At 54.9% G+C, this 22,922-nt stretch overlaps 4 protein-coding genes across 10 annotated transcripts in view; 3 read left to right on the top strand and 1 right to left on the bottom strand.

Annotated features, from left to right (window-relative positions):
- The first annotated feature begins 41 nt into the window (after nucleotides 1-41).
- Atp6v0b (ATPase H+ transporting V0 subunit b) lies at nucleotides 42-3,054 on the top strand. Its single transcript, XM_075945931.1, has 8 exons — nucleotides 42-216; nucleotides 686-734; nucleotides 938-1,021; nucleotides 1,148-1,225; nucleotides 1,412-1,481; nucleotides 1,576-1,627; nucleotides 1,958-2,148; nucleotides 2,741-3,054. Exons 1-8 carry the CDS (start codon nucleotides 150-152, stop codon nucleotides 2,765-2,767), a joined length of 618 nt encoding a protein of 205 aa, XP_075802046.1. The 5' UTR covers nucleotides 42-149; the 3' UTR covers nucleotides 2,768-3,054.
- A 798-nt stretch (nucleotides 3,055-3,852) lies between these two features.
- B4galt2 (beta-1,4-galactosyltransferase 2) lies at nucleotides 3,853-14,027 on the top strand. Of its 4 annotated transcripts, XM_075945527.1 has the most exons (8): nucleotides 3,895-4,144; nucleotides 5,523-5,566; nucleotides 5,675-6,030; nucleotides 6,243-6,478; nucleotides 9,801-9,991; nucleotides 10,210-10,332; nucleotides 10,444-10,548; nucleotides 13,058-14,027. In XM_075945527.1, the coding sequence occupies exons 3-8, from the start codon at nucleotides 5,727-5,729 to the stop codon at nucleotides 13,206-13,208; spliced, it is 1,110 nt and encodes a 369-aa protein (XP_075801642.1). In that variant the 5' UTR covers nucleotides 3,895-4,144; nucleotides 5,523-5,566; nucleotides 5,675-5,726; the 3' UTR covers nucleotides 13,209-14,027. The 4 variants fall into 4 exon arrangements, with proteins under 4 accessions (XP_075801641.1, XP_075801640.1, XP_075801642.1 ...); XM_075945526.1 differs by lacking the exon at nucleotides 5,523-5,566 and having other exon boundaries at nucleotides 3,853-4,144; nucleotides 10,444-10,599; nucleotides 13,058-13,189; XM_075945525.1 differs by lacking the exon at nucleotides 5,523-5,566 and having other exon boundaries at nucleotides 3,855-4,144; nucleotides 13,058-14,026.
- Nucleotides 14,028-14,541: 514 nt separating this feature from the next.
- On the top strand, nucleotides 14,542-17,634 carry Ccdc24 (coiled-coil domain containing 24). 3 transcript variants are annotated; one of them, XM_075946242.1, is made up of 8 exons: nucleotides 14,542-14,667; nucleotides 14,892-15,067; nucleotides 15,189-15,305; nucleotides 15,835-15,912; nucleotides 16,337-16,391; nucleotides 16,923-16,992; nucleotides 17,098-17,176; nucleotides 17,255-17,634. In XM_075946242.1, the coding sequence occupies exons 1-8, from the start codon at nucleotides 14,542-14,544 to the stop codon at nucleotides 17,457-17,459; spliced, it is 906 nt and encodes a 301-aa protein (XP_075802357.1). In that variant the 3' UTR covers nucleotides 17,460-17,634. The 3 variants fall into 3 exon arrangements, with proteins under 3 accessions (XP_075802357.1, XP_075802356.1, XP_075802355.1); XM_075946241.1 differs by having other exon boundaries at nucleotides 14,892-15,085; nucleotides 15,165-15,305; nucleotides 15,838-15,912; XM_075946240.1 differs by having other exon boundaries at nucleotides 14,880-15,067; nucleotides 15,787-15,912.
- Nucleotides 17,635-17,771: 137 nt separating this feature from the next.
- The window catches only part of Slc6a9 (solute carrier family 6 member 9), a 36,398-nt gene continuing 31,247 nt past the window's right edge, over nucleotides 17,772-22,922 (bottom strand). For both annotated transcript variants that reach the window (XM_075944931.1, XM_075944930.1), the window contains 6 exons: nucleotides 22,449-22,686; nucleotides 22,184-22,318; nucleotides 21,972-22,071; nucleotides 21,790-21,890; nucleotides 19,130-19,300; nucleotides 17,772-19,029 (listed from right to left, as the gene is read on the bottom strand). In XM_075944931.1, coding sequence (XP_075801046.1) covers nucleotides 18,835-19,029; nucleotides 19,130-19,300; nucleotides 21,790-21,890; nucleotides 21,972-22,071; nucleotides 22,184-22,318; nucleotides 22,449-22,686 — 940 coding nt within the window. In that variant the 3' untranslated portion in view covers nucleotides 17,772-18,834. The remainder of the gene's footprint in view (nucleotides 19,030-19,129; nucleotides 19,301-21,789; nucleotides 21,891-21,971; nucleotides 22,072-22,183; nucleotides 22,319-22,448; nucleotides 22,687-22,922) is intronic.

Raw genomic sequence — 22,922 nt, 5'->3', positions numbered from 1 at the left:
AGCCGCTGTGCGCGGAGGTCACGTGGAGCCGGGGCGTCACATGCGTCGGTCAGGTGGAGCTGCGGGGCGGGCCAACAGACTGCGGGGCGGACGGTGGTAGTGGTGTTCTCTCAGGTCCCACCGATCCGACCCCCGCCGTCGCTGCTGCCATGACGGGGCTGGCGCTGCTCTACACCGGGATCTTTGTGGCCTTCTGGGCCTGCATGATCGTAGTGGGTGAGTGGGGCCCGGGCTGGCTGAGCTGACCGGCTGGGGCGGGGGCAGGTGGCAGCCGGAGCCGGCCCAGCGCGATGCCGGACCGCAACGTAGGGAGCCGACCCCGGGCTGCGAGAGCCACACCGGCCCTTCCAGGGTCGCGACCGCCGCCCCCCTCTCGTCTGCGAACGCAGACTTGGGCGCCCTGCTTCCTCTTTTCGCTCCCTGCCTTCCCCCTTCACAGCTTGTTGGGTAAACAACGACTGGGCCGGCGGGATCTGGCGCAGCCTGGATGCCGCGCTTGACCGAGGAGGGACTTGGTGTCATTGAGACGGGTTACCTAAGGAGTGGCAGGAAGAAAAAAAAATGGAGGCCTGGGCGGAGGTTCTGTTTCGCTCCGGGACTCTTGTCTTCTTAGATGTGTAGGGCAGTTGGGCTGGGGAATGTGTCTCAAAAGAGCAACCCTTAACTCCTTTTCTCATTGCTGCAGGAATCTGCTACACCATTTTTGACCTGGGCTTCCGCTTTGATGTGGCATGGTAAGGGCATGGCGGGGATTCTCCTAGGAGCCCCTTCTTTCTGTAGTCTGAGCCCTAGTTCAACTCTTCGGACACAAGGACCTATGGGAAATACCAGGACTGGGGGGCTGGGGCTGGGTGGGAGCTGAGTTTCGTGTACTCTCCCCCAGCCCTGCCCTTTCCTGACCACAGTCGACTGGCTTTCTTCCCTATTCCCACACCAGGTTCCTGACAGAAACTTCTCCCTTCATGTGGTCGAATCTGGGCATTGGCTTAGCAATTTCGCTGTCTGTGGTTGGAGCAGCCTGGTAAGTGTCGGGGCAGTGGGGTTAGTGGGAAGTTCTGAGTTGTGGCGGGTGGTGTCATTGGGTCTTAATCATGCAGGGGACAGTGTGACTATTTGAGCACCTTTAATCAGTGTGTCCTTCCACCAGGGGCATCTATATTACCGGCTCTTCCATCATTGGGGGTGGGGTGAAGGCCCCCAGAATCAAGACCAAGAACTTGGTTAGGTGAGTAGAAGAGGCTTTGGTTGTCAAAGCCAGCCTGCTGCGATGGAGGTCTGCTGACATACTGGCTTGTGACCAGCCTCATCGTGAGTCAAGGAGAGCTGTCTGGGGATTTTCTGACAAATGGCTGATTTCCTTCTCCTCTCTTTTCTCCACCCCTCCCCCAACCTTTACCATTACTATTGCCAGCATTATCTTCTGTGAAGCTGTGGCCATCTATGGCATCATCATGGCGATTGTCATTAGCAACATGGCTGAGGTAAGGGAAAACCCAGTGGTTTATGCTTTGCCTAAAGATTGGAGGAGAAGGTAGGTGCATTAAGGGATGGCTTCTGATGACCTGTCCTCCTCAGCCTTTCAGTGCTACTGATCCCAAGGCCATTGGCCATCGAAACTACCATGCAGGTGAGTGGGTAGCCCAAAGTTCAGTCTTGCCAGGCATGGTGGTATGGGCCTTTAAGTGGCGGGCATTGAGTTAAGAAGCCAGCCAGCACTACAGAACTAGAGTGGACATCCCCGCACCCCCACCTACATGCATACACACAGATGTAGGTGTCTGGGCTCTACACACTTGCTCCTATCTCCGACTTTCCAGCTTCAGACTCTTTTATATTCTCAGCTGCTTGAGCCTGCTTTACAGAGTTGGGGTGGGATTGGCCCCGTTAGCCCATTTCGGATCCTTCATCATCTCCTGTGCTTATCTTGGCCTCACTTGAGCTGTTTTTTATCCTCCAGGCTACTCCATGTTTGGGGCCGGCCTCACAGTTGGTCTTTCCAACCTCTTTTGTGGAGTCTGCGTGGGCATCGTGGGCAGTGGGGCCGCCCTAGCTGATGCACAGAACCCCAGCCTCTTTGTAAAGATTCTCATCGTGGAGATCTTTGGCAGTGCCATTGGCCTCTTTGGAGTCATCGTTGCAATCCTTCAGGTGCTGAATTCCCCCTAGGGAACTGTGGCCTCTTTGTCCTTGTCCTCAGCATAGCCTTACTCTGCTTTGAGAAGAATAGATTCCTCCCTTCTCCACCCATAACTGTGAGACCCTTTCCCATCTCTTGGTTCCCCTTTGTCTGTTGCTGTATATGCATATATCTCCTTTAGTCCCTGTTTGCACCCGTTTCCTCTGCTGCCTCTGGGAATGTCCTCTTTGTGATACAGCCTGTGAGGGACGTCCGTGACAGTCTTGACACGCTTCCCTCTCAGGGTCTGTGTGCATATGTACGTCATGCTGTCAGTAGACTTGCACGTCTAGATTCTGTATTTTGTCAGTGTGTGGGTTTGTGGTGAAAAGACCAGCCTGAAGGTCTAAACATGACTTTGGCTGCTTGGCTAGGTTGACTCCTGGGGACACTGGCCCTGTCCATGCTTCTCCTCTTTGTTGTATTGCTGATCTCCTTTGTCTGCCTATCAGTGTGTCTGTCTTGTATGGTCATCCATCTGTGGTCTGTCTGTCCACTCACTGGCCTGCTGGTTGTGATCTTGTCACTGTCCCTGCCTGATTTGTCCCTGTTCTTCTTTTGCAGACCTCCAGAGTGAAGATGGGTGACTAGATGATCTGTGTGGGTGGGGCCGTGCCCCACTGTTATTTATTGCTGGTTTTCCTGGGACAGCTGGAGCTGTGTCCCTTAGCCTTTCCTGGGCTTGGTGTTCAGGGCCCTCCTGCACTCACCTCTTGCTGCCTGTTGACTTTGGAGGCATTGCAGTCCAGACTGAACCCCAGTGTGGGGAGTGGGCTGCTGATGGTGACTGTGTACAGCTGTGCACCTGTGTCCCCTACCCCCCCATCCAGTCCATCTTCCTAGTGTTTGTGAAATAAACTTGGTATTTGTCCCGGTCATTGAGGCGTCTGTTGGCCCTTTGCGACACCTTTCACAGAGGAAGGGTAGGGCCTGTACACTCACGGCAACCTCTTCTCTTTCTATCGGCACCATCTCTGCTGTGGAAGGTGCTGGCTCCTGGGTGGCAAGGGCAGGGTGCTAGACTGCGTATAGCAGGGAGCCTCTTCCTTAGTCTGGGTTCTAGGATCTTCCTAGCCCTAGGCCCTTGGAGCCGTATGCACTAGATGCAAGCTGACTATAGCCAATTAGCTCTCTCAGTTTCCCTACTCCTGAGACAGCCGACACCTTCTCTTCCTGGCTTTTGATAGTTGTGTATGAACACCTAAATCTTCAAGAACCTCTTCAGTGGTCTCAATTCCTGGGGCCCTGTTCAACTCCGCCCATACCTATCCTATCAAATTCTGGATTGTTTCCCTAATCTTAGTTATTCTGCTCTTACCCAGAAGTCATTTTTAGTTAACACCTTTAAGGGTCTTACCCAGCAGGCAGCCCTGGTTGGCTGACCTTGAATATTGCCGCCGCGAAAGAGTTGGAAAGGCCCTGACCCCAGGTGGCCCACTAGCCAGACCCCATCTCAACGACCTGAAGGGCCTAGCTAGCCGGCTTCTGCCTCTTTCCATCGCTAAGGCAAGCTGGTGGAGGAACCTGATGGATTCCCGCGCCTCTCCTGGGTCTCGGGCATCCGCAAGAGCGTCTCCCCTATGGCAGGGCCGCGCAGGGCCAACGGCAGGGGCGGGCGGTGGAGCGGCGCGGCGCGTGCGGGCGCGCTGGAGGCGGGGGCCGCGGGGGCGCGCGCGCGGGCGCGCCGGCCTGGCCTGCCCCTCCGAGGAGCCGTAGCGCGGGAGGCAGGCGGCAGCGCAGTGGTCCGTCGGTCCGCCGGTCCGTGGGTCTGCCCGGCCCCGCCCTGCCTCCCGGGGCGGTTCGGCTCCATGGCCCGCGGCGGCGGCGGCGGGAGGTGGCCCAGGGGCCGCGGAGACCGCTGACCGGGCGGTGGGGCCGGGCCATGGGGGACGAAGCCGTCCGCAGCTGCCGGAGCCGGTATCCCTACCCGAGCTGGAGCGGCGCCCCCTGCTGAGCCCCGAGCGCTGGGTGAGAGGAGGAGGGTGCGCGCGGCCCCCAGCCCAGGGCCCCGACATTCCAGACCCAGCCCCACTAGGGAGACACCCGCGCGCCGCCCCAGATCCCAGCCCAGGACCCGGTGAGCGAGGCGCCGGCGCTGCCCCTGGCCTGGCTGCACCCCACCCTACCCCCATCCCGCTAGCCGCCTGGGCTCCTGCGTCCGCCCCCAGCCGGCCTCCCTCATTGTCCTCGCTCGCCCCGGCCTTGTGTCTGGCGGAGGCGCTCGGCCTCCGGCCCCACATCCACATCTCCCACTGAATGCACCCCTCCCCAGGGCTCCACACCCACCTGTCCTCTGCTGCCTCCCCCGTCCCGGGGTGCCACGTGTTCAGCCTCCCAGCCCCGCCCAGACGCACCCCTCAGACTGGTGATTAGCCCGACCCAGAGCCCCTGCCCTGGAGGGAGAGGTGGGAATACTTGCACGTGGGTCTGGGTGTATGGTGTATGGCTAAGCTTGTCTAGGAGCTGCGGTTTGTTGATGTATGTGGCTTGTATGTTACTGTCACCCCAAGTGTATCTAGCTCTCTATGTGGGTCTCTGTGTGTCCCTTAGAGTGTGGGTGCCTACTGCTGATACTAAAGGTGTATGTAACTTTGTGTTTGAGATATCCTGCTCTCAGGAGCGGTGCCCAGAAGTGTTTGTTGACCTTTTGAAACTACAACAGAGTTCTGACCCAAGCAAGACAGACGCCCCACCACCACCACCTAAACCCCTGTCCACCTCTGCCATCCTAGGAACTTTGCTCCTCCAGGGCCAAGTGTAGTCCATTTCAGGAATCAGAACTAGCTTCGCTGCTCAGGCTCCAGAGCCAGCCTGAGATTTAGGTGAGGGCTATCTGTGGCTAGCCCTGCATGGTACCTTCACCCTCCTTCACCCTTGTTCCAGTGGGAAGGATTCTGTTAAATATCCTCTCCATCTGGGGTCCCCTGGATGCTGAAGGCCCTTCTCAGCCTGGTCCTGGTTGGTCAGGCCTGCTTGCTGTTGGCCCCTGAATGCCTCAACATGCCATGGGTCTGAATAATTTTCCCCATCAGGACCCTTGGGAGGACTAAGTGAAGCCATAGTGTGAAGTAGGAACATTCCTCCGTGATAGGCATTCAGGAAATAATCCGTTCCCTAAGCGGTGTATCCTGGGTTGAAGAGTCGATCTCTAGTCTCTGGGGCGCAGGTGGAGCCGCAGTGCTGAGATGCAATCCCGGGTAATAAAGCTCACCTGTGCCTGCTGCTGTGCGTGCAAGTGTGTAGAGGTGTACAGTGAGGGTTGAAGCATATGTCTGGGTGACTTAGTGCTGGGGTGTATCTAGGATGGCAGAAAATGAGTTGCCAGTGGCTGTCGGTGTGTTCGCAGGTAGAATACAAACAAGTCCATGAGTTTCAAGGTGTTTACGAAAGGTAAGTGAGAATAGGGGTCTGTGAATGAGCAGCCAAATAGGAAGCAGGTGGGTAGCATTACCTGTCCTGCCCTGACCTGTGGGATCTGTTTCTCTCCCCCCTGTTCAGGCTGGCAGCCAGATGCTTGGGCCCACTGGGCAGGCCATTGGCCACCTGCGGGATGAGCAGACTGCTGGGGGGGACGCTGGAGCGGGTCTGCAAGGCTGTGCTCCTTCTCTGCCTGCTGCACTTCCTTGTGGCTGTCATCCTCTACTTTGACGTCTACGCCCAGCACCTGGCCTTTTTCAGCCGCTTCAGTACCCGAAGCCCAGCCCATGCCCTCTACCCTGCAGCCAGCAGCAGCACCAACTGCTCTCGGCCCAATGCCACTGCCGCTAGTTCTGGGCTTCCTGAAGTGCCCAGTGCCCGACCTGGTCCCACAGCTCCTGTCATTCCACCCTGTCCTGACGTGCCACCTGGTCTTGGTGAGCCTGTAGAGTAGGGCCTACCTGTTGTAGGGGTGGGAAGAGGACCCTACCAATGTGCCTAGGGAGCTGGAGCGCTGAACCGTGGGGGCATCGAGGCTCCAGATCTATTGATGGAGGGCTATTCCAGGGGCTCTGTTGCCCACTCCCAGGTGGCTAGTGTCCCTGGATTCTGGCAAAGGCCCTGACTCTTGACACTGTCCTGCCTGCAGTGGGCCGAGTGGTCATCGAGTTCACCTCACCCATGCCTCTGGAGCGGGTGCAGAGGGAGAACCCAGGCGTGCTCCTGGGAGGCCGCTATACACCACCTGACTGCACCCCAGCCCAAACGGTGGCAGTTATCATCCCCTTTAGACACCGGGAGCACCACCTACGCTATTGGCTCCACTATCTGCACCCCATGTTGAGGCGGCAGCGGCTCCGCTACGGTATCTATGTCATCAACCAGGTGCGTGCACTGTGGTCCTTGGCTGAGCACTAGCCTTCAGGAAACTCTCATGCGTCTGTGGATGTGCCTGCTCAGGCATCCGGGGGGCCATGTGCCTGTTGGTGCACACACGAGGCTGGAGAAGGCTGGGTCCTTGCCTCTTGATGGTTGTGTGAGTCTACATGGATTTGGGGGTACATGTCTGTCAGTAAATGCAGGAAGTTTGTGTGGAAGGGGATGTGAACCTATAAATGCTGGCATGTACTCTTGTGGTGTGTACATAGCTTGTTTGGACATCTCTTTGGGATGTCACTGTAAAGTAGAGAGAAAAAGATGTCAAAACCAAGGTGGCAGAGGCCTCATGTGCACCAACTAGGAGGCAATGCCAAGAGCCTTGAAGAGAGGGAGAGTTGGGACCCTGAAAAACACATGAAGTCCGAAACCTTAAGTATAGCATCTAGGCTCTGGCTACTAGTGGCATTGAGTCTCAGAGAGGACCTGATAAAGAGGAAAATATATGGTTGGAATTGAAGTGAGGCCGGTGGGAACACAGAGAAGCCTGGTTCAGCCATGCAGTTGTCAGAGATGAACAAGTAATAGCCGGAGAAGGTGAACCTTCTAGGAAGAAGGGCCTGACAGCCCAGGGCTTAGCAAGAGGACTCATCTCTTGTGTTTAGGAACTAGTGGATGAGGGTTGGAGTCTAACATACAGGCTGGGTAGCAAAGGTTAGCTAGAGGGCTAGTTTGGGGGGACACATCAAGAACTTGAGAGGTATGTTTGGCAGTGACCTCTAGCCTGAACGTTTGAAGTGGGGGTAACCTGCGTATGTTGCTGTGATTATGTGTGAAGAATGGAGGGAGGAGAGGCCTAGAAGCAGTGTGACCAATTAGGAAGTGATTACAGTCGCCAGAAAAGATGGTGGAAGTGCTTATGGGCGGGGCAGTCTATGGGGTGAAAGGGAGATGTCACTGTAAAACAGTAGAGAGAAAGAGATGTCAAAACAAGGCAAGGGATTTAGGCTTTGCTGTGTTCATGGCCACACCTGTGAGTGGGATGGGAGAACATCCCATGGGAGCTAGGCCGTATCTGGAGGAGAGTGACTAGGGATGCTGCCTTGCCTGGAGTGTTGAGAGCCTGCGGGGAGGAAGAGGAGGGACATCCTGCTGATAGAGTATGTGTCTGTACCTAGGAAGGGGGTCTGTGAGGGATATGGAAACACTAGAAGGTAGACTTTTGTTTTGTTTTTCAAGGCAGTGTTTCACTTCTGTATCCCTGGCTGTCCTCTAACTCAACTCCTGTGGACCAGGCTCTGCCTCCTGAATCCTGGGATTAAAGGCATTAGCTACCACTGCCCAGCTCTTTGCTTTGCTTTTGTTTTTCAACACAGGGTTTCTCTGTGTGACAGGCTGGCCTCGAACTCACTGAGATCTGCCTGTCTCTGCCTCCTGAGTGCTGGGATTAAAGGCATGTACCCGGCTCATTTTTTTTTAAATTGTGTAATATTTTTGTGTATATAATCAAGCTATGGCTTATAGACTTGGGGCTTAAGGTTTTGTAGAATCAAATTCAGTTGTCAGTTGTGTGCAGCAAATGCCTTACTAATTGAACTACCACTGGCCCACAATGTAGAGATGGTTTAGTTTTAGTGTGTATGTGTGTGCGTGTGCGTGCATATGTAGCCAAAGAACACTTGTGGAGGTCAGAGGATAACTTTGTGAAGGTACTGGGGATCAAACCCAGGTCACCAGACTTATTCAGGAATTACTGTATCTAATGAGCCATCTCACCAGCTAGAAGGTTCTTAAAACCCACCTCTGCCATGCCTACAGAGCGTGGAATTTAGGGGGTGGGGTGGGTAGGGCATCATCAAGGGTTAGATGGGGAAAGGGGGGAAAGGAAGGCAGCTACAGAGGCCCAGAAGACGGACCAGAGATTGTCAGGAGACCCTGGAGAGTGGATGTCCTGGAAGCCCAGCAGTCAGTGTCAGGAAGGAAGCATGGCAGCTGTGTGATAGTGCGGGGGAGGGAGAGGGATGTGGACCAAGTGCGTCCGTCCAGTGGATTTAGCAACAAGGTGGGCCCAGTGAGAGCCATTTCAGGGGCATGGTGGGGGCGGAAGCAGATTGCAGTGGGCTGAAGGAGGAATCAGATTTGACAAAATAACTAATTGGAGACAACGCTTAAAAAACATCTCTGCTGAGAAATGAAGGCAAAGGGTAGGGTGATGGCGGGCGGGAAGTGTTTTCCTCCCTAGAGAGAGAACTGAGCGTGTTTATGAGCCATGTGGGGAAGACCGAGGGCTCCTAGCTGGTGAGAGAGGCTGGAAGAACACTGATAAGCTAGGAGAAAAGTGTCCTACTAGGACTGGGAGAGGAGATGTGGAAAGGACAGGAAGGTGGTGAGCAGGTGGCCTGGTCTTCAAGGAGCGGCTCCTGCCTAGCAGGTTTGTCCAGGGCCGGGAGAAGTCACTGTTTCTCCTTTCCTACTGAGGCACCCACTCACAGATGCCAGCTCCAGAGGCTTCTGTCGTAAGCATGGGTTGTAGCAGAGGCCAAGGGGCCAATTCTTGTCAAATCCACCCCTCTCCTGTCCAGAGTCGCCTGGGCCTGTATGGCCAGGGACCCAGCAGTCCTATAGATATATCTTTGGGTCCCCCGCTCACAGAGGTGTGACTGCCTGTAGCACTTTGCTTGTCTTTTCCTCTTGGGAACACAAGATCATTCAGCACAGTCCAGTGTTGTCTCAGAGGCTGCCCAGGGAGTTGGAAGTGAATTGAAATGGGCCAGTGCTGGTCATTTAGGGTGTCACATTGTGTCTCAGGTGACGGTAAGCTCAATGGGGAGGTAGACCGGAGCTTCTCATCTGTAGACTGCCCTCTGGCACAAAGGAGAAAGTCATGGGGTGTGTTTGAATGAATGGATGAGATAAACACTCTGCAGAGTGGTTCAGTATAAACGAAGCCCAGAGAGGAGGGGGATTGTAGTGGGACCTGGAGGTCTGAGCAGAAGTCAGCCTTTTCAGGCATGAATTTGACCACTAAAGCAAGGCATTCTAGATAGGGGGAAGTGCTAACCAACCCCAGTGCTTCGTAACAGAAAAGTCCACCATGTTCTCTGGTGCCTGAGGACTGTAATATGGTTGAGCCACTGAATCTGACAGTTCCACATTGGAGCCAAACTGTAAAAGGTCTCTGAATGGGGAATCAGCCCAAGAGTCTGAGGGAGTCGTGAGGGTGAGGGACAATTATGTGGGTCCCTGGGATCATGCTGGAAACTGAGTTGCAGGTACCTGCTGGTCACAGACGCAGAGCTGACCTGTGTCCATCCATCCACCTCCCCACCAGCATGGTGAAGAGACCTTCAACCGGGCCAAGCTGCTCAACGTAGGCTTCCTAGAGGCACTGAAGGAGGATGCTACCTATGACTGCTTCATCTTCAGTGATGTGGACCTGGTCCCTATGGATGACCGCAATCTGTACCGTTGTGGTGACCAGCCCCGCCACTTTGCCATTGCCATGGACAAATTTGGCTTCCGGTGAGACTTACTTAGCAAGACTCAGACCTACCCACCCCCACTTGCACCCATTCCCGTAGTCCCAGCTTCATGTCCTCCTAGCCTCTGGCCCCGGTTCAGATCCTTCTATGTAATGTAGCTCTTCCCTGGGTCCTAGTTATGCGTTCTCCCCACTCACCATCTGTGATCCTGCATCTTGACTCCCCTGTGACCCTAACATCTGCTCTCCCATGTCATAGGCTGCCCTATGCTAGCTACTTTGGAGGTGTGTCGGGCCTGAGTAAGGCCCAGTTTCTGAGGATCAATGGCTTTCCCAACGAGTACTGGGGCTGGGGCGGTGAGGATGACGACATCTTCAACCGGTAAGTAGGGATGGGACAGAGGAGACCAGGTCAGGGAGTGAGGAGTCACAGGCTGGGCCGGGCTCCTTACCTTTCCTGGTGCCTGTTCAGTCTGCCTGTCGCCCCTCCTAGGATCTCCCTGACTGGGATGAAGATCTCACGCCCAGATGTCCGGATAGGCCGCTATCGCATGATCAAGCACGACCGGGACAAACATAACGAGCCCAACCCTCAGAGGTGACCCCAGCACCCCTGACCCCGGGGCCCCTGATCCCTTGATCCCTAGAGGTAACTTCCCAGTATCCCAAATGCCTTTGATCTCTAACCCCATAGAGGAAGCTCTGAGCACCCTTGGCCCATGAGAAGTGCCTGCCTGATAGAGGCAACTGATCCCTAGAGATGACCCTAATGCTCCTGACCCTTGACCTCTAAAGGTGACTCCTGGCCCTCCTGGGTTGGTTCCTGGAGGTGACTAGAAGTTAAGTTCCAGCTCGGGTTGTCATTGCATAGACTGTATTTCCATTAGCACCCTCAAATAGCTCACTTAGGTACCTTGAATGACCCTGCTTATACGGGCCCTGTCAGAGCAGATGACAGATGGTGGGTGCTGGCCATAGACCCTAGGAACCCAACAAAGGTACATAAGTCGAGAAGAGGGAGAGCTGAGATAGTGTCAACCACTCACAGCAGCCGACTCCTGCTGGGGTAAAAATACCCACATTAGACGTTCGTGACTGACAAGGAAAGGTCTGACAGGCATGTGAAATATAGGCCAAGACTCCTTGAGCTTCCAGACAATCTCTGAGCGCTGCCAGGCCTTCTAGAGTCACGTCTAGCCCCTGTCCTACTCTCCCTTATGAGGGTCACGCTAGGCAAGGAAAATAGTTAAGCCATAGGTCTCGGAAGCCAGGGAAAGGCGTGAGGTGGTGGGACTCTTAAGTGGGGCTTGAAAAGGTCCTCATTCACTGAAATCTGTTTCACATTCCCCTGGGCGTATATTCCCCCGCGCTGTTTGCCTGGCTGATGGAGAAGGCCGGAGCGGGTGTAGGGATACGTCTTTGTAAGAGTTGAGTGTGAGCGTGTATGGCATATACCGAAACCTTAAAGCCCTTTGGTTGTTACACGGTGAAGGCGGCAGCCACAGTAGGGACATTGGTGCTGTGTAGCTGGGTACCCGGAGAGGTTTAACTTCTTTCCCAGAGGGCTCTGAGAGTCCTAGAAAGTTCCTGAACAGGGAGAGACACCACTGAATTTATTTGGAAGGCTTATTTTTTGAGTTCAAGGGAGGTGAAGGAATGGCCTAGCTGTTGGGTAGACCTAGGGAGAATTGATCAGGCCTGAATTCATGAAAGGAATTCATAAAACTAGAGGGGACATGGCAGGGGAAGGACCATTGGGACTTCTGTATCCCCTGACTTTTTTGCTCTAAACTCAAGACTATAGGAATGGAGAGATGGATTATGGACTGACTTGGGGCTGGAATTTGGCAGAAGCATGAGACACCCCCCACCCCCCACCAAGGAGTCCAGGGAGCCAATAGAAAAGCGTGTGGTTCAGATGGAACCATGGTCAGCAGAGAAGGGATGACAGGCAGATAAATGCCAGCAGCTTTGGTCTCGTTGCAGAATTAGCTGGTCATCAATTAGTGATGCCTGCTTGGGTATAGCTGTGGCCAGACAACATGAAATTTCTGCACTAAGGAAGTCTGAGTGGTGGCTCTGAAACTCAGGAGTGCTCCAGGATTCCTTCCCCACCCTACATGCTCAGATCATCAGCAGAGCGTGTCAGTGCCACCCCCAAAGCACTTGAGTCCGTCTGCTTTACTCCTTCTCCATGTTTACTGTAGTCTGGTCGTTGTGATCCTGCCCTGACGACTGCAAAGGTTTTCCTGCCTCTTTTGCCTTCCCATAGTCTATCCCACCTTTCTCCCAAAACTGGGTTAAGAATCCCTTGGTGTCCTCTTGCCACAGGATATGAAGTGCTTATTATGACTTAGAGTCCTGCCCATACACGCTCTAACCGACAAGCTAGGCCTAAGCCGTTTTCTCTTTGTCATGTGCTCTGGCCTCTGCGTAAAATGCTCTTCCCCCTCCCCTGCTTTTAGCTTTAGTGTCACATACTTCTCCCAAGAGAGTCACCTTGTACGCTTAGCTCTCTGGTGTTTCCTTCGCCCAGTGTCTGCCTCCTTTAGTGAAACAAACCTGCTGTGAGAGGAAGGCCCTTGCATGTCCCATCCATGCCTGTGTCCCTGGTACTCAGAGTGCAGACTGGCGTAGAGGAGCAGGTAGAGGAGCGGGTGTGGAAGGAGCGGCTGGTGGAATGTGGAAGAGAGACAGAGCAGACGACGGGTTAGGAGAGTAAAGATGGCCTGTCCCACATGGGATGTGTACTGCAGCGGAGGTGCATGGGATGCCTCAGATATTACAGTCAAGCCAGCAAGATAACTCAGCGAGGAAAGGTGCTTCCTGGGTAATCTGGAGTCCCCAGAACCATGTAAAGGGGGAAGGAAATGCCCCATAATAATAAACATTATATATATGGTCAAGGTCTGAATGGAGACCTATGAGAATGTTGTAGTTCCGCTTTCCGGCCAAAGGGAGTGAGGTCTTCATTTGGAGAGCAGATGTCGGAGCAGTGGCCTTCTGTCAAGTTGTCCCTCAAGGGAGAGAATGGCCTGAGCCGTGGCCCAGAGAGTGAAGATTGAGCAGAGACTGTTAGCCTTGATTGAACTCATCTCCCTTCCTAGGTTTAGTAAGATTCAGAACACAAAGATGAGCATGAAGTGGGACGGCATTGGATCAGTGCGGTACCGCGTCTTGGAAGTGTCTCGGCAACCACTCTTCACCAACATCACAGTGGACATTGGGCGACCCATGTCATGGCTCAATCAAGGCTGACCAATGGACAAAGGCCCTCCATGCCCTTCTGATGTGGAGGGTCACCTGCCAGAGGACTGACCTACAGCCTGGCTGACAGCAGCTCTGGGGGCGTCCCCAAGACTGAGACTGAGAGCTGTTTTCTGAGGGTCTTAATAGACAGCCAGCTGGACCTCGAAGTTTCAGAACCCACTTTGAGGGGCTTCTGGACAAGCCCCTCTTCTGGCCCTCTCTGAGGTCAATCCTTCCTGCCCTACTCGCCCCACCCCCAGCCTCCTCACTGTTAGGGTTGGGCCAGCCCCTGCACTGCCTCGCGGAGTGGCCTGGGCTAGGTCACTCCACCTCTCCGTGCCTCAGTTTCCCACTCCCTTGAGTCCCCTAGGGCCTAGAAAGGTGGGAGGTTTGACTAGGGGGCAGTGTCTCTTCCTGGGGGAATTCTCAGATCTAGAGATCCCTCATGCTTCCGGGGGAGGGGAAACCTTTTTCATTCAACATTGTAGGGGGCAAGCTTTGGTAAGCCACCTACTGAGGAATGCCCCCAGGAGGGGACCAGAAGGGGTGCTGTGTTTCCTGGGATCATGGGATTGGCCTTTGCATGGGGGACAGGTGGGGCTTGGATCAGTCAGTGGTTCTGGCCTCCCTCCCTTGGTGAGGAGGCAGAAGTCCCAGGGCCTGCTCATGTTTATATGTTGCACAGAAACTTGTGTGGGTGCTTTAGTAAAAAACGTTAATGGAGAAGCTCCATGTCTGTTTGCGAATGGAATATGGTTCCCGGGAGCCAGTTTGTGTTGTGGGAGGTGACCTGTCCAGGGCCATCTTGGGACTTAATAAACGTCCAAGCCACTATTCTAGGGAGAAAGTTTATCTTGATGCTGCCTTCAGGCTTATAGGAGTAAGAAAATAACGAACCCAGCGGGACCTAATTTCTCAGTTCTACTTCCTCCGAGGTAGAAAGATGTCCAGGGGTAAGCTCAAGCGCTAGCTGACTAGCATGCTGCTCTACTACCGTGGGTAGGGCGGGGCCTCACTCGAGGGCGATCCTGGGGCTCGGTGGTTTCCCAGGTGACCGCCTCTTGGGAGGGAAGGGGCTAAGGCCAGCTGCCACAGCCTGGTTTTCCCCAGAGGTGATCAGGATCCCGGACCCAGGAGGGTCGGCCCGAAGTAGGCCAAGCAATTCCAGTGTGGGGATGTAGGCAGAACAAGACGGGGCCTCGATGACAGTGGGAGGGGCTCTGTGGGCGTGGCTCTGGCCCGGAGCAACCAGCGGTCTCCCAGGAAATCTAGCACTCTTGACCTGCGGTCGGTCCCGGTCCGTCTCATAGGTCTGACCAGGGGGCCGCGACGTACTCAGGCCATGTCCCGGGACTCCCCAGCCCTGTGGGAGCTGGTGGAGGAGCATGTTCCACTCCCGGAGCGGCCTGAAGTGAAGAGGATTCTGGGGGAGGCAGCGGTGGACCTGAGCCTGGAGTTGCGAGAGGAGGTGGGAGTCCGGTGGGTGGGGGTGGGTCACATTCCAGGCCTGCCCTACAGTTCACGTGATTTCCTGCCTCCACCAGGTCCCTAGCCCTATTTGGTGACCCCCTAACACCTTGTTTTCACTGGCTGCCCTTTCTCTCCCGTTTGACTCCCCCATCCCTAACAATCCCCCCAACATACACCCATCCCCTCTGCCCCAGTGGCAAGGTGCCCCAGCTCTCCTTGCAGGTGGCGATGCTAAAGGCACTGCTCCAAGAGTCTCGGTCTTCTCAAGCCTCGGGATCCCACCCCATGTTTGACTCTCCCTCCCTTCTTGCACCACCACCCCTCCTGAGGGATATCATGCGCCAAGAACTCCGACAGTTGCTTCAAGGCCTCCGCCTTAAGGCTGTCTGTGAGGGCAGGTGGGAGTCTCTGGCCCGGCCACCTTGCCCAGACATCAGATGGGCTGCCCCTGACAAAGAGCCAGTGTGGCCTTTTCCTGTAGTTTCCTGAAAGGAGGTCCCTTCATGCACACCTTTTCAGGGACCAGACTGAGGTGTGGGCCCAGTATAGTCCCAGGGTCCTCCGCTTTGCCTTGGAGGAGCCCGGGTGTGACTCAACACAACAGGAAGTATCACGGATGAGAGCCAGCGAGCCCAGGTAAAGTGATGGTAAAGAGGGAGGCTCTGCCCCTGCCAGGCAGAAGGTCCAGCCAATTGGTCCGTCAGATCTGTGGAAGAGTTCTCATTCTGGGGCTGGACACTCCCCCCCCCCAAAGACAAGGTTTCTCTTTAGCTTTGGAGCCTGTCTGGAACTTGCTTTGTAGACCAGGCTGGCCTCAAACTCACAGAGATCCCCACCTGTCTCTGCCTCCAGAGTGCTGGGACTAAAGGTGTGCACCATCATCACCTGGCTCCAAGTTCTTGTTTAAATCCCCCTACAATCCTATAAGCTGAGCATTGTCCCCAGTTTTTAGATAAAAAAAGAAAGCTCAGGAAGATAAACAATTTCCCTGAGGTCTCATGGTGAAGGTGGCAGAACCCATGTGGAAGCCTCGGCTCTGAAACTATTGTTTGTACTCTATTATGTTGCCTGTACAAAGAAAACAAAATTATCTAGAAGTGGCATTTGTTCCCTGAAGGACTAGAATGAGCCACACGGAGGGGGTGATGTTAACTTCACCTGTCAGCAGCTGTCCCAGGGACCTCAGTGTCATCAAGGACCAACTGAATGTGTCTAACATTGACCAGGTTGTCAGACACCTGAGGTGAGGCCTAGTGGCACTTGAGTGTATGTAGATTGGGGGCAAGAAGACAGGGGTGGACCTTAAGGGGTTGGGACTGCCTGGAAGAGAGTGTGCAGGTAGGTAGACTGTGTGTGTGTGTGTGTGTGTGTGTGTGTGTGTGTGTGTGTGTGTGTTTGTGTGCCAGGGCCCTAAGCACAAGAAGGCTGTGGTGTGGGGCTAATGGAAGCAGGATGAGCCAGAGGCTCAGTGCCAGGGTACAGAAGAGGATGGTGCCCACGGGGGTGCAGATAGTGAGGTGACTGGAAATGGTGGGTGCTGGAAGGCTATGGCCAGGCAGTGCCCACAGAACAATGTGACTCCTGGTAGCTCTGGAGGTTGGGACCATGTGATAGGTGCAGCTGGGAGGTCCTGCTCACTGGTTCTGGCTGTTCACACTCCTGTCTAGGAGCCTCCTGGAGGAGGAGTGTCACATGCTGCAGAAAGAGATCTCTGACCTGCAGGTGAGCGCAGCCCTGAGCCTTCCCCAGGTTCTCTGTTTAGCAGGGATCACAACCTGTGTGTTTGCGGACCTATGTGTATGTCAAGGTGTGTGAATCCTACACCTGTTTCTCATGTTTCAGAGGCCAGAGGCGGCAGTTTTAGACTAGCCCACTGGACAGCCTGGGGTCTCTTGCCTCCTCTCTCCTTTTTTTTTCTAATATTTATTTATTATGTATACAATATTCTGTCTGTGTGTATGCCTGAAGGCCAGAAGAGGGCACCAGACCTCATTTCAGATGGTTGTGAGCCACCATGTGGTTGCTGGGAATTGAACTCAGAACCTTTGGAAGAACATGCAATGCTCTTAACCACTGAGCCATCTCTCCAGCCCGCCTCCTCTCTCCTTAAGGGACTGGACGTGCGGCTACCATCTTGCTAAGCGTGGCCTTCTCCACGGGCTATGCACTCATGAGGGTCAGACTGCAAGGCTGCATGGTCTTGCCCCTGAGCCCTACCTTTAGGCGGGGTCCCTGAACCAGCTTTCTCCACAGCACTGTCTGGAAACGGAGCAGATGCAGGCTTGCCAGCCCTCCAAGGCCACCCTAGAGCCCACCCTGGCAGGTAAGGATCCCAAGCAAGTCCCTAGAATACCCTGTCCCCTACCTTTCCCCATACTGTACGTTCTCTGGAAAAGCCAGGCACTGTCTCAGCTGTGCCCTTCCTCAGAGATAAAGGAACAGAAGAAGGCCATGGAACAGGAGCTTCAGGTCTCTGTGGGGCCTTCCTGTGTCTCTGCCAAGCACAGGTACACCCAAACACAGGGCAGGCGGGGGTGTGTGAAGGGTCATGTCATGGGCATCTCACAGCTGCCTATCCCGTGCAGGCAGAAGCCCTTGAGGTCCATTCCAGGCTTCAGACCCTTTCCTTGTCTCCATGGCTACATGCCTACACCTCCTTCGGAGCGCTGCCCCCACCCTCAAGGTCAGGCAGTCACCCACCGCTGGAGAGGGCGGCAGCTTCGGTACAGCTGTTGGGAAGAGCCAGCTTCCACATCAGTGTCCAGTGCGGCATCCCAGGCTCCAACCTGAAGGGCTGGTCACAAAACAGGCTTCTGCTGTAACTCGCCCATCTGCTGTTCCCACCTGCTGCCCCTACCAGCTTCTGCTTCGTTCTTGGATGAGCTCACTCAGTCTCCACAGAGCTGTGTCTTAGTCTGGTCCCAGCCCCGCCCCTTCCCAGGTCACTAGTATCTAGGACCGAGTGGCAGGACACCTGTTCTAAATATCAAAGCCTTTGGCCCTTCTCCTCTACACAGGCCTCCACAGAGGCTTGGCAAACAGAGGACCCATCCCAGCCCGACTTTTTGTCCCCAAGGGACCCAGACAAAGCACAGCAGCAGCTCAGAGACAGGAATAGAAATTTCATTAAAATCTATGGACTTTAAAACCCTAGTGGTGCACAATGGGCAGTGGCGGGCGGCACACCATTATTGCTACAGAGGATTAGAGGTGGCTTGGCCAGGGCTGTCACTGCAGAGAGCACAGGATGGACAAATGGACACCGCAGGGATTGGGAGAAGGAGCTCTGACTGCAGAGGGGGGACGGGCACGTGAACTGGGGCCATTTGGCACATTAAACGGGGGTAGCACGTCTGGGAAGACTGGGCCTTCAACCTGGTGGAGGGTGGACAAGGGAATGTCGTGCAGGGTCCCCTTCCCCAGGGCTCCAGGCTCAAACTTCCTACTGAGAAGTCCCCTCTCTTTCCCTCCATAAGTGCTTTGGGCAGGCTGCTGGGTCACAGCCTCAGCTGGCTGGGCCTGACAACCACAGCTGGGACAAAGGGCAGAGGCCCTGGAGCAGCCAAGTGAGGTGTAGGCAGGCCTGGAAGACAGACTGGATCCAAGGCTGGGGCTGGGGCGGGGGGTGGCAACCACAGATGATACCATGTTTACAAAAATAATTACACAAATAAACAGGGCTGGGTGATACAGTCTAAGTAACACTGTGAGCCCGTAGCCCCTTGCCTTGTTCCGAGCAAGAAGGTACAGGTTTGCCTGGGCAGAGGCTGCGGTCAGGAACACTGGTCATGAGGCTGGAGGGCAACAAGTGGGGTGTGGAGCCAGAACCTCTTATCCCCTGGTCAAACAGCTCAAGGCGGAGTATGAGGGTATCAGAGGCCGTGTGAAGCCTGGCAGGCCGCTGGGGACCTGGCCTGAGACCTCTTCCAAAGTGCTTTGGACACCCCCACCCCCACAGCAATCCTCCCTTGGCTTTCCCACCCCCGACTGCTGTCTTGGCATCCAAAGGACGTGTAAACACTGGGGACATGAGCACAAACGTCTGCACTAGCAGTGGTGGCCAAGGTGACAGCAGCTGTCTCCTGTCACACCTGCCCACTGCCTCCCCAGTCTCTGTGGTGGGAGCAAGGGTTGAGTGGGGCCTCTCCCCTTGCCACAACTGTGCTCATATCCGGGAGTCCTGGAGGCGGCTGGAGCCATTACTGCCCACCATGGGGATCTGGGCCTTGTCCGGGTGCAGTGGCTGGACCTCAAACCCATCTTCAGGAGAGGGGGCTGTGGTGGGGGCATAGCGCCCAGTCCGATGCTCCAGGAGGGCAGGGCCCCAATCTCTGCTTGGCTTTGTGGCATTTTTCAAACGCTGCAGGCAGGGGGCGTAGCGAAAAGAGAGTCAGAAGGGAAGACCCCTTAGGCTGAGAAGTGTTTCCACCTGGCCTGGCTGCCCAGCCCTCTGCACTCACCTGAAGAAGTGTGTCCCCATCTGTGCGGCAGAGCTGGAAGAGCGCGTACAGGGGGATGCAGATGACAGACGACAGGGCCATGAGGAAACCAATGGCCACAGCCCAGCCCGGGTACTGGTAGTGGTTGTAGGTGATTGGCTGGTATTGGATCACCGAGAAGATTAGAATGAACTGCAAAGTAGTAGAGAGGTGGGGACGGTGTGAGCTGAACAGAGCCCTTCCCAGACCCTCCAGTTCTGGTCAGGGTGTAGGCAACTTGTCAACACCTGAGCCAAAGATGCAGGAGGAACCCACCACCCGGGAGTGGTTGAGGCATGTAGGTGCCATAAAGGGAACAGAGGCGTTTTTGCCAGAGAACAAGTAAGCTGCTACCACCTTTGGAAAGCAGCCACGTCGTCTCTTGGTGCTATACTGTCTGTTGAGATAAGGACAGATTCCTGGCCTTAGGCTTCAGTTCTGCCAGACGACCTGTTATCTTGCTGGCCACCTCCTGGCATCCCTGCCTCAGCACACCCAGCATCTCCTACCTCCTCCGCCCACTCTGCAGACCTGACCTTAGCATTCCTGTCACACCCTGAGCACAGGCCACCTCTTTCAGGTAGCCTTTCTGGATTTTCTGCCTCCTAAAAGGCTTCTCCATGGCATTTCCCATCTGCGTTCCTCAGAGCTGCCCCTACTTCCTATTTCCCACAGTGCTGCGAGTGCCTAGGATGGTGTTAACTCAGAATCTAGGGTGCCCTGCACTGTCTCACTTGTCTATTTGAGCTGATTTGTATCAGGAGATGCGGGGGATTGAGGAAGGGGTTGAGGAGCAGGCCAGGCCAGGTCCTATCTCACGATGGCTGTGGTAACCGCCACATTCAGCCTAGAGAGTGCCCAGAGGCTAAAACGCTGAGTGTCAGGTAGTAGACTGACCAGAAAGAGGTAAGACAGTGAGGCCCATGGCCGCTGCAAGCAAAGGATCTAAAAGAAACAGCCTTGGCCAGGTGGCTCATAGGCCACACCCTAAAGGCCTTGCAGAAGGACATGCCTCCTAGCTTTTAAGCATCTTGGAATGCAAGTCCCTCTGACCTTGCCCACACTGACCCTAGAGCATCCTTCCTGGGAGCGTACAAGTTTCCTGACCCAGCAGAGCCTGGTGTGTGTGTTTATTTTATTTATTTTTGAGACAGGGTCTCACTTTGTCACCCTGGCTAGCTTAAAACTCTCTGTGTAGACCAGCCTGGCCTTAAATTCAGGTATCAGCCTGCCTCTGCCTCTTGCCTCCCTGGGGCTGGGGTTAAAGGTGAGCGAGCACCACCACACCTGGCTTGACCAGTCTGATGTACGTGGGGACGAATTCCTTCATTGGACTCAGGGAAGGCTAAGGTTTGCCAAGAGCCTCATGGGCACATAAAGCCCCAAAGAGAACATGAATATGTCTGCACAGCCCGGATTCCTGTCCCCAAGGTACCTCCAGCCTGGCTCTCCAGGTTCTATTGACTTCACCCCATCTCTAGTCCTAGAGGCCCTTGGTAGGTGACCCCAGGTAATGGGAGGGGTGGGGCCTGGGCCAATGCCACACCCACTGAGGGAGGGCATGGTGCTAGGCAGTGCCTTTAGCGGCTCTGGCCTCTCAGCCTTGAAAGAAGACTTCCGCTCCTCCTGTTTCAGCTGGGCCTATGGCCAAAACTGTAGCCTGTGCCAAGCTCAGGAACATCCTACACCCCATGTGGTGGAGGCCTCAGTCCTCCAGGGGCCTCTTTTCAGAAACATGAGCCAGTGTGGAAGTCTGATACCTAGCTCTCCATGATTCCGAGGAATTGTGGAGGCCACAGGTACCTCTGGGCAGTGCCTTGCCACCGAGTGAGCCCTCTGACACAGTGACTGAGGGGGCACTCTGACCCTCTTATATAGTGACTACGATACTGTCAGCCCCTCCCCCTCTCACCTCAAACAAGCAGCAAAATGAGTCAAGTTTTAGCCCTCCCATAGCACGGTTTGGTCTGCATCAGGGTTCTTGCCCTCATTAAGTAAGTATGTGGCAGTGGCCTATTTAATATCCCTGTGCCTCAGTTTCCATAGCCGTAGGGTGGAGACAGCAATGACAACCAAAGAGATACTGCAGGAGTTAACGTGAACAGGGCGAGGGAAGGGAGCCCAACTACCAGTGTAGCGTTCTGATGAATGTGCTTGGAAATAGGATGCTCTCTCCAAAGCCAGGCAAATTCCCAGCCTTGGAGGCTCAGCTGACCTAACTCCTAGCCCTGCACCAACAGGTCCTGGGATGCTGCCACATTCCCATGTATCTGCCATGTATCTCCCTGCTTAGGAGCAGTCTCCATGAGGGTCTAGGATAAGAGCAGTAAGGTAGACAGAAGTCACACCAATATCGGCGACTCCTGAGGCCCCTTAGAGGCAGCTGGGCAGCAATGCCACAGAGTGAGGCTATGCCCTGAAGTACTGGCTTCAGTCAGTCAAAGGGCTCCATATCCCCTTCCTAAGCGAAGGCAGGGCCTGGCACCTCTGAGTGGGTACACATCTGACTGTTCAGCCCTCTCATGCCCAAAGCAGAGCTCTGGCTGGGTGGTTGTTTTCCTGCTCTCACTCTGCTGGTTCCCAAGAGGACACTTGGCCAAGGGGCAGCAGGAGCAGGGAGGACCCCCCCCCCGAGAACTTACAAAAATGATAGCTGGAGAGACAAAGCGCCAACAGATCTGGAAGAAGAGAGGTGGTGGAAACCCCAACATCATCTGGATGTCCTGGAAGTAATTTCGGTGTCCTGGAGAGATGGGAACAGGGGTCAGCAGCCCAGCAGGACAGAGTGGGGCCAGCCAGAGGCCATGGACAGGTGGGCACTTACCATAGATGTACATGATGGACATACACATGATGCAGGAGATGATGACCAAGGAGAAGCTGGCTGCATAATTGTCCATCAGCAGCAGCCAGTAGATGCCTGCCTGTGAGCCAGCGCACAGATGAGCCAGGGTGCCACAGAGCAAACTACCCACCCATTCTGCAAGTGCCCTGGCAAGTGCAACCCCGCTTCCCCCCCCCCAGCTCCATTCTTACCTGGCTGGTAAGGGGGATGCCCAGCAAGAAGCCAGCTACTGCCACTCCCAAGGTCACATAGGTCTTTTTCTGCAGAATCCACTCATTCCCCACCTCATCCACAATGGCAGTGACTAGGGTCTCTAGGAGGCAGAACTACAGGCACGGCCATCAGAATAAGGACCTGCCCTCTGCCCCAGTTCCTCCTGCCCAAGCTTCCACGATACATGCACTTACACACGCATGCACACACACACATACATGCATGCATGCATGTGTGTCATACCTGAGTTCCCAGTCCCAGCAAGATGAGCATGAAGAAAAAGAGTAGGGACCACAGTGGGGAGATGGGAAGCAGCGTGAGGGCCTCAGGGTAAGCTACAAAAGCTAGCCCAGGGCCATGGTCTGCCACTCGGGACACATCCACACCCAGGTGATTGGCCATGAAGCCTAGGATAGAGAAGATGACGAAGCCAGCATAGACACTGGTAGCACAGTTGGTGATACTGATGATGACACTGTCCCTGAGGGAGAAAAACAGGACAGTTTAGGAGACCCAGCTTGCTTCCCTTTCCTCAGTTTGAGCCAAAATAAGACATGGAGTTAGGATAGTCTAGAAACACAAGTGTCCCTAACTCCTTTTCCTATCAACTCGGGTCTTTTTAAAGCGAGTCCAGGGTTCCTGACCCCTTGTCCACCCATCCCCCTCTCTGGCCAGTGCTTTGCTGTCTATTCTCAGGACCCACTTGAGACACGAGGT

Source organism: Microtus pennsylvanicus, chromosome 13 (genome assembly GCF_037038515.1).
Source record: "Microtus pennsylvanicus isolate mMicPen1 chromosome 13, mMicPen1.hap1, whole genome shotgun sequence".
NCBI lineage: Eukaryota > Metazoa > Chordata > Mammalia > Rodentia > Cricetidae > Microtus > Microtus pennsylvanicus.
The sequence above is the reverse complement of the archived record's forward strand: the minus strand, read 5'-3'. Positions and strand labels throughout refer to the sequence as shown.